Genomic DNA, 14,153 nt, shown 5'->3' on the forward strand with positions numbered 1-14,153 from the left:
CAATTTTCCTGTTTTTCGGTCAAAAATTCGAAATTTACGTTTATAAATCCGTACCTATACGTACGAACACAAGTCAACTTACATCAGTCCTTACCGAACAAAAGCAAGTACAGATCGTTACAATAGGGTAATAGGGGGAGCACAAAAAATTTAAATTTAGATCCTAAACTTTTTTTTTTTTTTTTTTTTTTTACTTTTCTATTTATCATAATCTACTCGTTTTTACAAGCTTCGTTTCTTAGATATCGACATGATACTTGTAGGGTATATTAGTGGTGTACCAAAGTTTATTTTAATATAGTTTGCGTCTGTATGGTAGTAGTGTTTCCAGCCAAAGAAAATTTTAATTTCCTATTTTAGGGAAAAAATTCGGAAAATATCCCATTTTCCCCCTTTATAATTTCCCTTTTATTTGTTACATTCAAACAACGTACCACCACCCTTCCTCTGTGGCCTATACAACGCACCACAGAAAGCTTCACTTAGATAATTAGGCGAAGTACAGTTGAGGTTTACAGTAGATTTTGTTTTCTAAGTGGAAAAAGATAACTGAGATTTTTTTTTAGGTAGAATACGAAATTTTTTTAATGACATGCTTTGGTTATTAGATGTCGTCATGATACTTCTAGGATACATCAGTGAGGTACCCAAGTTTATTTTAAGATAGTTTGTGTCTGTCTGGTAGCAGTGTTTCCAGCCACAGAAAATTTTAATTCCTGATTTTACGTAATAAAAAAAATCGGAAAATATCCCACTTTTCCCTCTATGAGCTACATTGGAACAAACGCACCAGTATCTGAAAGCCTCGTCATTGATCAACACAACGCTTTATAGAAAGTTTCATTACGATAATTAGGGAAGCTGCAGCACCTGCATAACTGTTGATTTTTGCTTCTGAAGTGGAAAAAGTATCTAAATTTCATGTGTACGAGATATTTTTTTTCTTTCAGTCTGTATGACAGCCAAAGACTTTACATATTCACTGGGCGCTGTCGACACACCAAAGAATTTTTTGAGGTGACTTGGATCCATGTAGCAACAGTGGTGTTAGCTCCAAAAAATCTTAAAATTTGGTAAGGGAATTTTTTTTGTGAATTTTCATCCTACATTTCCTTCCGGTTGGCAACACTGCAATCAAACGTAAGCCATAAAATTGTCATATCTTTCTTCTAAAGAACAAAGTCTTAACCATATCAATCGAGTAGTCTTTCAGTTATAATTTATTAACTGAAAATCTACGGAAACGACAAAAATGACCCTGTCTCGAGAGGGTTAAGGAAATGCATTACACGTAATAGTAGTTTAGTTTGCATATATTATTCGAAGTTTAACTTCGCTTTTCAGAATGTGAACGTACTCCTTCTAAAACTCAATTATATGAAATAAATCAGTGTTACACACTTGTACAAATCAAAATAAAACAAACATAATTATAAAACGCAAAATATTTTCTTGGACTCAACATATATATACGATGCAATTTAATTATGCAGGAAATACATATATAAAACATTTATTTACATAAGAAAAAACTAAATATTCACACTTCAACAAAACACAAAGTTTAAACTATTACCTACTCAATTAACTCATCACATATATACTTATACGTACTTGAACACATTCAGAGAGACAACAAAACGGACTAGGAATGTGGCAATGTCATATTATGCTTATATTCAACCAAAAATAAACATATTTCTTATTCGTTTTCTTTAAATTTAAAGCCAAAAATACTTTAAACAACAACAATTAATTCTCATCTAAGAAAAACGACTGCAGTTTGAATCAATAGCGCATATATTGAATTAGCGGATTTTTATACAAAACACTTTTTTTTTTTTCAGCTTATCAAGGTGCTCACGATATTAAGAAAAAGAAAAAATCCATACAGCACTTTTATTTACAGGTACACCACATGTGACAATGCAACTTTATTTAATATTTTTATTCTCAATATCTCGAAAGAATTCGACTTTTGTACATTAACATAGTTTACATGTCAACAATTGAGCTCTACTGCATAGAGCTATTACAAATACACATTATCTGTTCTAATCTTAATGTTTAAGCACCATTATAGTAAAGACTTTTACAGATCAATTTGTACAGCGATAATACAGTTTATTTAAGTAGGACCACCTTCTGTTCTATAATTAAAACTATGTTACTAAGTGTTTTATTTTTTAAGAAAATCGCAGTCTTATCATTTATTAATAATACTATATATTTATATAGTTAAAATTCTTAGTCTAGATATATACACAAACGCACACATACCTGCAAAATTCAAACACGCACGCATCCAATCTATTTCATTCACGCATCCCGATCACTTCTCATTCAGGAGATTTGCTATACCCTATATTATAGACAATACCTACATTAGAAAGCAAGAGAAACGATCACAGCGCGGTACTTTCAACTGTCAACGACGAGTGCACAGGAGATTCTACACTCGACTTCGCTGGATTACCGTCTCCTGCATCCTGAGACCCTTCTTTGATCGGATGCAATGGTGGTGGCTGGCGAACGTCAGGAGTTAAAGCTTCGGGAGTTGTTGATTCAGAGGAACTTGGACTTCGACCTACAACATTCAACGATTCGCTGATTACATTATATGATTTACACTCGTACATAACCAACATTATTTCTCGTCCAAATAATCACTGACTGAAAAAGAATTTGATCCCTGGGCTAAATAAATAAATCTAACAACTTAATGTTTCAACAATTCTTGTATTGGGGGAAATAAATTCAGCAATTGTTTGGACTTTTCTGGTCCTAGACAATGTTTTACTCATCTCTCGCTGCATAATGTATTCAATGATTTAGAATTATTTTCTGTTTTCGCTATTCTATAGACACACTGCCTTCTAATTCATATTCTATAAGTAATAAGTGAAAGAGACATGTAGTAACAAATATTTGTAAAGTATTTTGCGTAAATACATTTTACTTTCTTACCTATGTATATAAGAACACTCTGTGTACCTCTTCTAATGCAAATGAATAGCACACAATGATTGTCTTTGACGGTTGTCGAACAACACGAGTATCAGTATTTGCGATTCTAGGAAGATGTCAGTATACGTTTGTTGTGCAACTGATTGGGGGTACAGCGTAAATGGGGTTGCGAAATGCTTAGTGTTCGTTTCGTAGAACTGCCGCTCGTGTGGATCGTGACTTGCCAGCGGTCCATCGAAGGTCAAATGCTATAGCAGCCAAGCTCCCGTAACGCATATAGGACAGATAATTTTTCGGACAGTTCAAACTGACAGGACGGATAATGCCAGGACAACACCATGTCACCCCACGAACACCAAACAATAAACTGTTGAAGAAAGGCCTACAAACCAGCGTTCTTTCAGTACGATTGCCCCTGACGCCTGCTTAACGCCGCGAACTTCTTAGGTAGTATTAATGGACTATAGTGGTACGGTAAATGAAAAGTTGTAGTAGTATTCACCAATGAACAACTTCTGTCTCAAATAGTGTTGTGAAGGTGTGGAAAAAAACCGAAAGTTTGAGAAAAATTAAAATTTTCGAATATCTTACTATATTATGCTTTTAAAATGGAAACTATTTTACAGTTACTAGTGCAAGAGTTAAAATAATTGAGTACTTATGTTTCTTGTATTAGAATAGGGAAATTTTGTGACAACAAATATATGTGCACCACTCATCAAACACTTTAAAGTTAGCACCGTGATAGAATGGAGATATGACTACAAAATTAAAATATAAGCCTAGTTAGCTTAATTAATATAGACGCACTAAAATTATCTTAAACAATCTTATGAAGTTTCCGGGAATTCGGGGATGACAGGGAAGTGTTAAAATTACGGGACCAGAATCATTTTAGTTAATATGTCAAATCAAACATATATTTTTTAGAGATATCTTCCTTGCGCTACGTAAAAATTCCAGAAATTTTGAACCCATTAGAAAAATAATTTGTTCAGAAATATTGGCGAAAACCGGAAAATATAATTTAAAAATTATTTCTTCGCCTGATGCTAGAATCTTTCTATTTCAACTGTGCCCTTGCTGACGCTGCTGTCGATATGTGTTTTCCCATATCTCCCTCGAAAGAGGAGAGACAAGTTACTCTGGCCGAGATTCTTCAATAGTTGGATGCGGATAGTTTTTTTTTTTTTGACCAAAGGGAAGGTTCCCTCCGTAAGGGGTCGGCGTGGCTGAAGCCGAAGAATTTTTTTTTTTGAGGGCGTACTTGAAATAGAAAGGCTCCAATCTTACTTACAGTAACATATCTGCAGCATATATTCAATCTATTTCGCTAACAGGAAAAATACTTAAAGCAACATGTTTTCATTTTACTTTTTAATTTTCTGATTTCTGGTAAAATCCCTCTTCATTATTTGTATATTTTTCGGCAAGAATGACTACTGTGTCACACATTCGTAACATTCTCTATCTTGTTCTTTGTTTTTTACTGGGCACTGCAGGACCCAATCTTGCAGCAAGACAATGCTCGTTATCATACAACCAACACAATCCAGCGTGTTTTGCTTGAAATACGTCTTCTATCCTGGCTTGCTAGGGTTTTGGGCTTAAGCACAGGATATAATGGGACTGTAACTCGGTGACGGATCCAGAAGGAAGGTGCAGCGGGCGCGCCCCCCTTGTATTATAACTCTTTTTGTATTATTTGAATAAGCCGAGTCGACAACAGCATTTCTTCTGTCAATATATTTGGTACTACACACTATTTAATATCCCCAAATGTTGCAACGGGTAATATTTTGCGCCTCTCCGCCCCTTCTATCCTTTGGAACAAGAATAAGTGGTACTAAGTTCTCGAGGTCGAAAGTCTAACTTGTGCAAAATATTGTTGAAAGATGTTTATCTGTAATGATGCACCCCATCATTCCCGGCAACAAACTAAATGAACCTTCCCAGACTGACTGGGCTACTTACATTTAAATAAGCGGAACGTCGCACTACCGAAGGACCGAACTGTATAGTGAATTGTATATCATTCACAAAATTGCTGATAAATGACTAGCTTGTTTTGTTGGCATGGTAACGATAGAAATATTACAGTTAAAGATTGAAACACGTTCAAAGTTAGTAATAATGAAAGTACCAGAAATTTCTTTGTATAACAATCCACATAATAATAGGATACTCAGCGGTAAACCTACATTTTTGTCACTCCGAATTTCGTATCACAGACATGAATGACGATCACGAGAAGTAGCTCATTTCATAGTTTCTTCTTAAAAATAAAAATCTTACATAAGCTGTAGAACAAAGTAATAACACAGTGAGTTGTGAAAACAAACAAGCAATTTTCTTCAGTTACTTTCTTTCAAATTGGGTGGCGCCGCTCCTGTTTCAGCAGAGACACATAGGTGAACACCCTCACATTAAACTACTGATGATGTACATTGTTATAGCGGGCGATCCTCGCTCTCACTAATTTCAACCTCTAAACTATGGAAGTCTCTAATCTCCGACAAAACACACACAACGTTCTATAAAGATATGAATATGTACTCAGTATAAAAATCTGAGTATGTGTAAATATTCAGGAATATATGCTACATAAAATTAGGGAGAACGCACTGTCTCATTATTGGCCCATTTCAACTGAAAACATTCTCAAAGAAAGAAAAAAAAGACGATTTTTTTTTTAAAGTTAGAATTTTCATTTAAATTTTTGGGGGATTGGGGTAGAGTTCTGATATTTGAATGACTGACTGGAAGAGTGGAGATTATGTGAAAACCACAAAAAACACAACACATTGTGTTAAAATCAAGGAATATTTACGAAAGTTACCATCGAATATATAATGTTTTTAAACCTTGGGGGAAGGGAGAGAGACAGAGAGAGGATGTTATACTTTCTTGTTCTCGACTGATTTTAAATCAAAGTAATGGGAATGATTATGAAGCCTCAAAAAGTATACGTCATATTCCATGAAAATATTTTTACGAAGGATATCACGAATCATACTTTTTTTTTTTTTTAAATCTGCGTAGGGGGAGGATATAATCCATATCATATTAAGAGGCCAAATTCACTGCCCATTCTTGACCAGAATTCAGACTTTCATCTTTGCAGACTTTAACCCTAAGATGTTGAGATATTCTCAATCCATAAAGAAATAGGGTTATTTCTGCAAGTGGAAGGAAGGTACACCAATTTCCATAAAAATAGGGTAAGTTTTACGAGTCTTATCGTGAAACAGAAGGATGAAAACAAATGTCCATCGAGTTTGAATAATAGAAACTTTGCTACACTCAAAGGCCCAACAAATGAATTTATTATTATGTAGAAATATTAAATTTTGGGGATGCTGGAACTTGAAAGTTGATATCCCAAGTTGAGCATAAAGAGAAATATGACACGCCCAGACACCATGTATGTAAAGAAGGGAATATCTAAAATATCCCTAATTTATTTCCAGATTTACATTCTCCACTCAAGAAAGTTCTATGTCCGCCCCTGCGGTAACTGACAAAACGGCCAGCTATGCCACACCAATGGGAAAGCACATCCCAGACAACATCTCCACGGCCGACTAATTGCCCATCAGTTAGCTATATGATGTTGGGATGGCTATACGTGCTATTAAGGTAAGTACTGAATGCTTTCTGAACATCTTGTTTAACATGTTTGGGATGTTTTATGGACTCTTATGTTAGGAATACTACCATCTCACTCATCATCTCGCGTACCAATTTTGCGTCAGAATCGTGATGCTGTTTTTAAATGCGTTCCCACCAGTGTAATTTACGACTAAATTCCTTTTACGTTAATATTCATATTCGATGGCACTACAGCGTGTAACTATCAAAAGTGGCTTTTAATTAGGTTAACATCTAAGTGTGATCAATAAATATGATTTCCTTCAAATAATAACTATTCTGCTCACACGACAACGAAACCAAATCTTGAGTGTGATACTCAATTCAAGTTCTGAAATGAAATGAAATTTTGAGTTTTACGTCCCACGGTTATGCCGGTTACGCTAAAGGAGACGGTAATAATGAGTAATGAATGAAATGGTGGAATGAAGAAAGTGGGAGGAAACGGGAGAACCCCGAGGAAACACACGCACACGGTGTTTGTCCACCACAAAGTTCACTTGGCGGGAGCAGGGTTTGAACCCGAGACCCCTAGCACCAGAGGTGAACGCTCTACCACTGAGCCACCGCGGCCCCCCTCAATTCAAGTTCTGTAATACATGACCGGATAATTTTGATAAAGGCCGTCTCATTTATGAGAACCGATCCATAATTAATGATACGGTGATATCGATAATGATACGATATTTAGAAACAAAACTTCATATACGAGTTAGAAACAGAAAATTCATGAGTGTTTAAAGTAACCTCCTGTAGCTAAATGCCATTTTGAAGGCGAAATTTTAATACGCGAAAAGATTTTTTTTCAAATCCGTTCGTTTTCTGAAGTATAAAAATTCTTTTTAAAGTTAAAAAAGTAACCAGCACATTGCGAAAACAGATGAACACGATAAATGTTCAAGAACTTCTGGCGCTCCGTTTGAAAGATCAAATCCACCACCGCTGTAAGGAAAAACACTGTCATAATGTAGTTAAGAATTCTTTCCAATGCCTTGAAAACTTTCAGACAATGCTGTGCGTAACATAATGCCACGACAGACTTCTATCCCTCAAGAACTTCTATGGAACAGCGTACACAGTTTGATTACATTTCTCTTTGTACTGGTTGCAGTTGGATTATCTTCAAACATTTATTTCCTTGATTTGTTGGCATATCATGAAACGCGTATAATTTTAGACATGATATGATAATAGTTACCATCACGTAATTAAACGAGTTTGATCGATTCATTGTCCTTTCTATCACCAAAAATACACAAGATGGAGCATACTGCTCGAAGTGGGATTTAAATCATTACTTGCAATTTTACATCAGGTTTTGTGGCTTCAACGTAATAGAATCAGTCACCCTACGTGTTACTCACTCGGACATAGAGACGCCACTTAAAGAGAAGAGTTAAATTATTTATCTGACGCTTAGTATTTTCTCTCCCACTAGTTTCTGTATAACCCATATTTTTCTTTTCTTTTTCTTTCTTTTTTTTAAAATACATGTTTTATGAAGGATTCTATGCATTATCACGAATGCAATGCCAAACATAGCCCTGGTGCATCGATTGTGGTATTCTCATTTTGCTAACACAGGTCTAGTTTTCTATTATTACTAACCAAGTAGCGCTTTCTGGATGTTGTTCGTTGTGTAACAAATTACGTCTGCAGTCAAGTTCTCTAAACTAACAGAAAGTAGTCAGCTACGGTTGCACACATTTTCCTTCAGATAAACTGACTGTAAAATCATAAAAATCATTGCAATAGTTCTCCGATTTTAGCAAAGTTTACGAATCACTGGAATACTTTTCAAAATAAGTCTAAATAAGGAGTATCTCTCACTTGATATATCTACCAGAAGTAATTTTCCCTTAAACTACCGGAATTAGTATACAAGGATTAAAAACTGTAAGTACTGCCTCTTTCAACTATCATTCAAACTGCTGAAAGAATAGTTGCGTAGAAACTATGAGCTTGTAGAATTTATATTTAAAAAATCACACTCACCTGAATAATTGTAAATGTCATATTCGAGATCATATGGCAAGGGAGCTCCCACTCCGAGATGTAATGACAATCCTTCCAACCATACTTCCATCACTTCAAAAGGAGGCCTTATGAAAAATAAAATAAAATAAAATAAATGAGAGACAAAAATCAGATATAGACTTAACAGACTTGCCGATTATTAAAAGCAATGTACAATTTAAATTCCAAAATTCCTTGGCTTTGAAAATATTGTCTTAGAAGCCCATCAACTGCTTATTCCCTCTTCAAAGATGTGTGTCCTATTCTAGACATTTTTTTCTGTGTACGTGGTCCCGGGTTCGTTTCTTATTTGTTGACAATATACTTGCCTCAAATACAAACCCGAATATTGGTCTGGATTCCACTTTAAGCACTGGGTCTCATCTCATTCGGCTTTTTGGGCTGCGGAAAATTCCAACAACCCTGTCGCCGATAGGCGTCGTCCCTCATACGTGACGGGCTTGCATGGCCATAAATGCCTAAAGCCCTTTTTTTTTTTTTTTTTTTGCAATGTGAGTCATGTTCATAAGAATCAACTACCCAGTCGGAAACAGTCATAAAAGAAAGACCCTTATATATCTGCGAACTTGGAATGTGAGGCCGTGTGTTCTACAAAAAACTGGATAGGTGAGTACTAAAATTTCGACATACGTGATGATATATATATCTTTGCAACTGATTATAAGTTGTATAAGTTGAACGAAACTAATTATCTAAGACATCCAAGTTTGTGTTTTAATGTTATATAACTGAAAGAGTTTCATTTAACTTCTATAACATTCTCAATAATTGAAAGAGTTTCATTTAACTTCTATACCATTCTCAGACGAGTTTTTTAAAATGTTCATTAACAGTGAAACTGCCAACACAGATTACTAATGTGTATGTATATCTTTTATTAGCATATTTTTTTAATATGTTTCTGGGTGATGGTAGTAGAAGAGAATATTATTAGCTTCAATTATCCGTAGAAATGAAATCTTTCAGTTTAACGTCCAACGATTATGCCCTTTGGGCTAAGGGAGACGATGACTAAAGCAAAAAAATTATGCTGGAAGAATTGATGGAATGAGAATGTTGGAGGAAGCGGGAGTACCTGAGAAAACCTACGGGCACAACGATGCCCACCACAAACTGGGCCAGGAATCAAACCAGGGACCCCACGCACCAAAGGTAAGCGCTCTATCACTGAGTCACCACGGCCCCCTGCAGCAGTTAAGTAAACCGCTAATGGGAACGGTATATCATGGCCCTTTTCCACGTAAAGTTGACGTATGACAGGATTGCGAAACATTGTCAAGACTAGGGATGACCAAAATTTTCCGGAATCCGGATTCCGGAATTTTTTTATCCGGAATCGGAAAATTTACTTTCCGGAATTCGGAAAAAATCCGGAATTCAGAAAAATTCCGGATTTCGGAAAAATTCCGGAATTCAGAAAAAATCCGGAATTCGGAAAAATTCCGGATTTCGGAAAAATTTTGGAATTCAGATAAATTCCGACATTCGGAAAAATCCGGAATTTAGAAAAAATTCGGAATTTTTCCGTTTTTACTTTCCGGATTCCGGAAAGTAAAAATTCTGGAATTGGCCATCCCTAGCTAGTAGCTGTTAAAAGAGAAACACAATAATGAATATATATACTGTATTAGTTTCTTGTAGTTGGATATGTCTTTATCACTTACGTAGACAATTGCTACTGCAGTTATTTACTGCTTTATGAGGAAGGTCATATTTTCACACACAAAAAAGTCGCCGGTATGTCTCAAACATTATCGCGTTCCCACCTGCAGCTGCTCCAAAGCACTGCAAACTACTTTTTAACCAGGCGAAAGGCAGTGAAGAAAAAGAAATCTCAACAAATATTCTAATAACATTCGCTTATTGTCAACATACCTACAGTGAGCGCAGAAAGTGTTCGTACACCGTGCATACTTTATATTGAAAACAGCTAGCATGAGAACGGGAGGTAGAAAATATATATATATAACCAGAATTAAGACTACACATTCATACATTTTATTTCTATATATTTGGTCTAGGAATTAATTCGTGCGGTTGGTACGCACACATTGAAGCTGTAGTACAAACACAAAATACATAAATACCTTAAGAAAAATATTGTCCATCGCTAGCCACCACTTTCGCCCATCTGTCAGGCAATGTACGGATTCCGTGGCGAAAGAAGTCCTCATTCTTGGAAGCGATCCAGTCAGAGACCCATGTTTCGATATTTTCTGAAGAAGTAAACCGCTGTCCAATCAAATCGTTGTTCATGCAATCGAACAAGTAGTAGTCCGAAGGAGCAACGTCTGGTGAATACGGCGGGTGGGGTAAAACTTCCCATCCGACATTTTCTAAATAGGTTTTGACCGGTTTTGCGACATGTGGGCGAGCGTTATCATGTTGAACGATAAGTTTATCATGTCTGTTCTCCCATTCTGGTCGTGTTCTGGCCAAAGCTTGCTTCAAACGCATTAATTGTCGTCGATAACGTTCTCCATTCATAGTTTCACCCGGTTGCAGCAGCTCATAGTACACCACACCTTTCATATCCCACCATATGCACAGCATAACCTTTGCACAGTGAATATCTCGTTTTGGTTGTGATGGACCTGGTTCACCTGGTTTCACCCAGGCCTTTTTTCGTTTAGGGTTCTCGTAATGGATCCACTTCTCATCACCCGTAATAATTCGATGCAGAAACCCCTTTCTGCTCTGTCGTTGAAGCAGCAATTCGCAAATGGTTTTTCGTCTTTCAACGGCTCTGTCTTTCAATTCATGTGGAACCCAATGTGACATCTTTTGAATCATTCCCATGGCTTTCAAGCGTTTGGAGACTGTTGTTTGATCAACGCCTAATGCTGCTGCAAGTTGTTCCTGCGTTTGACACGAATCCTGCTCGAGCAATGCTGTCAATTCTTCGTCTTGAAATTTTTTTGGCTGTCCAGCTCGCTCTTGGTCTGCCAAGCCGAAATCACCACTTCTAAACCGTGCAAACCACTTCTGACACGTTCGCTCAGCTAGAGCATGGTCACCATACACTTCCACCAAAATACGATGACTTTGACTTTCAGTCGCACTTTTCTGCATGTTAAAGTAATGCAGCAGGACACCCCGCAAAAACACTTTATCAGGCACAAATTGCGCCATGTTCACTTAACTACAAACTGGTGTTGTTGACGCTTTAATCCACTGCCCTATACTACGAACGATACGCGATGACAGGGGTTTGCAACACATGTGTTGATACACGGAACTGTGGGACGCTCCGTTCGTTGCGCCATCTCTTGTCCACCCGCACGAATTAATTCCTAGACCAAATAGAAGAGAAAGGCCAAACAAACACAATCACTGTTTTGTTCAGAAGAAAAGAGAGAATTCCTTTTTTGTAAACGCAAAAAGTCACCGTACACTTATGATTGAATTAATGCTTATAAAGTATATTACGTTATTTACTATTTTGTGGGATTACCCTGTGCGTTAATGATTGTCTGTAGTCTTTGTGGCATTGATTTCACCAGTAGTAATTCGTAGTTCTGTAGCTTCGGGACTGATTATGTCCCATTCTTCTTGAATAGCTTTTCTCAGGCCTTCTTTAGTAGAGAAGCTGTGCCTTCTGATTCTTGTCTCCAGAACAGACCATAGATGTTCTATGGGGTTCATGTCTGGGGATTGGGGAGGTGTGCGAAGCTGTTTCAAGGTATTATAGAGTAGCCACAATCGAGTATTTTCCGCTGTATGTTTGGAGTTGTTGCCTTGCTGAACAATAAATTGTTTTCTGCGCACTAGTATGGAGATTTTCCTTTAATATGTTAATATACACTTTGTGGATCATCACTCCATCAATAAAGTGGAGACGACCCACTCTTGAGGCACTCATACAACCCCAGACGAGCACGGACCCTCCTCCGTGTCTTACTTTAGGGACGAGATTTTGAGGATTCATCTCTGTATTCACCTTGCGTCATACCATACGCCTCCCATTGGATTCGATAAGATTAAATTTACTTTCGTCCGAAAATATGACCCTATTCCAGAACGAAGCCTGATCCCTTATCTTTATACTCTTTTTCAAACTTTAGTCTCTTTATACGATTTGTCTTGTTCACCCAGAACATTTTCCTGGCTATCCAACCATGATACCCTGCAAATATTCCGCGCTGTACCGGCTGATACTTTAACACCGCGTGTTTCCAGATCCGTTGCCAATTGCACAGCACTACTTTTCGGAACCTTTTTTTCTTTCCCTAATAATGTAACGTTTATCTTGTTCACTCAACACTCTTGGTCTTCCAGGTTTTTTTTTTTTTTTTTTTTTTTTTTCGCACAGTGATAGAAACATACATCGCAATTATTGTTTGTACTGTTGAACGAGGCCTGTCTGCAAGGTTTGCTATCTTTCTCAAAGATTTACCTTTCTTATGCAATTTAATAATTACTTTTCTTGTCTCCTCATTTGTTTCTGTTCGGTTGCTTCCCATTTTGACAGCCCATCGTTCAGTTTTTTCACTCCTATTCACAACTAAACTCATTCTGTTATTCGTCATGCTATACAGAGGTGTATACTCAGGTGAATACTAGTGAACCCCAGTTGTGGTATCTTTGTTTCGTATTCGTACGTCAGGTGTACGATCAGTTTTTGCGTCTACTCTATACACTTTCTACGGAATTTATTTACTTTCTGACCATTAAACTTGTCTTTGTGGTTCTTTATTAATATATTCATAAAGCTTAGTTTTCATTATTCATATTGTGTGTGTTATTACACTTCTTAAATTTTCTGTTTCTTTTTCGCAGGCATTCTCGTTTCAATAGCATAGGTGTACGAACACTTTCTGCGCTCACTGTATGTACAGTAAATACAAATTTATAATTTTTGACTTTACGAAGTATACAATGTAATTGTTCAATAATTAACATAAGCAGGCACTCATTAATTTATATTAATATAATAATTAATAAAACTAATAAGCGGGTGATTGATGACTCAGTGGTAGAATTTTCATCTATGGTATTCTAACCCAGGACATGTGGGTTTTCGATAGCTAATTCGAAAATTTTTCCGGTGGTAGGCCTACTCTTGGTTCCCTTTCTTATATTTGCTCCATCATCACTCATTAACGAATTTAGTTTATCAAAACTCTATAGCCATATATTCATTCTGTCCGTCAGTGAAACAAACAGTCTCAAGAATTATCTGATGGATTACCATCAATTTTGGCCACGATGTACAGAGTCAATAGTTAAGAATCGAGTTCCCTGATGAATGTAATATTCAAACCGGAAGCGGTACAAATCAACCATTTCCGGTTTTAACGTTAATCATTATATAGTAAATACGGTAATAGATAGCGAGAAGCGGTTTCCAGTAATCGACATATATAATATTCATGTAGATAGAATGTTACCCAATTTGTGCATCTGCTGAAAATAATGAGCTTAGGTATTTAGAGAGCGTTTTCCGCTTTAGAAAATGTGTGCTTGGTAAAGAATGTAGAGAATTAGCTGAGTCAGGC

At 36.5% G+C, this 14,153-nt stretch overlaps 1 protein-coding gene across 4 annotated transcripts in view; it reads right to left on the reverse strand.

Annotated features, from left to right (window-relative positions):
- Positions 1-219: 219 nt before the first annotated feature.
- LIMK1 (LIM domain kinase 1) overlaps positions 220-14,153 on the reverse strand; it is a 93,342-nt gene continuing 79,408 nt past the window's right edge. For all 4 annotated transcript variants that reach the window (XM_081768912.1, XM_081768909.1, XM_081768910.1 and 1 more), the window contains 2 exons: positions 8,614-8,720; positions 220-2,587 (listed from right to left, as the gene is read on the reverse strand). In XM_081768912.1, the coding sequence (XP_081625038.1) occupies positions 2,406-2,587; positions 8,614-8,720 (289 nt within the window). In that variant the 3' untranslated portion in view covers positions 220-2,405. The remainder of the gene's footprint in view (positions 2,588-8,613; positions 8,721-14,153) is intronic.

This window comes from Thermobia domestica, chromosome 8 (genome assembly GCF_964235325.1).
Source record: "Thermobia domestica chromosome 8, izTheDome1.hap1.1, whole genome shotgun sequence".
Taxonomy (NCBI): domain Eukaryota; kingdom Metazoa; phylum Arthropoda; class Insecta; order Zygentoma; family Lepismatidae; genus Thermobia; species Thermobia domestica.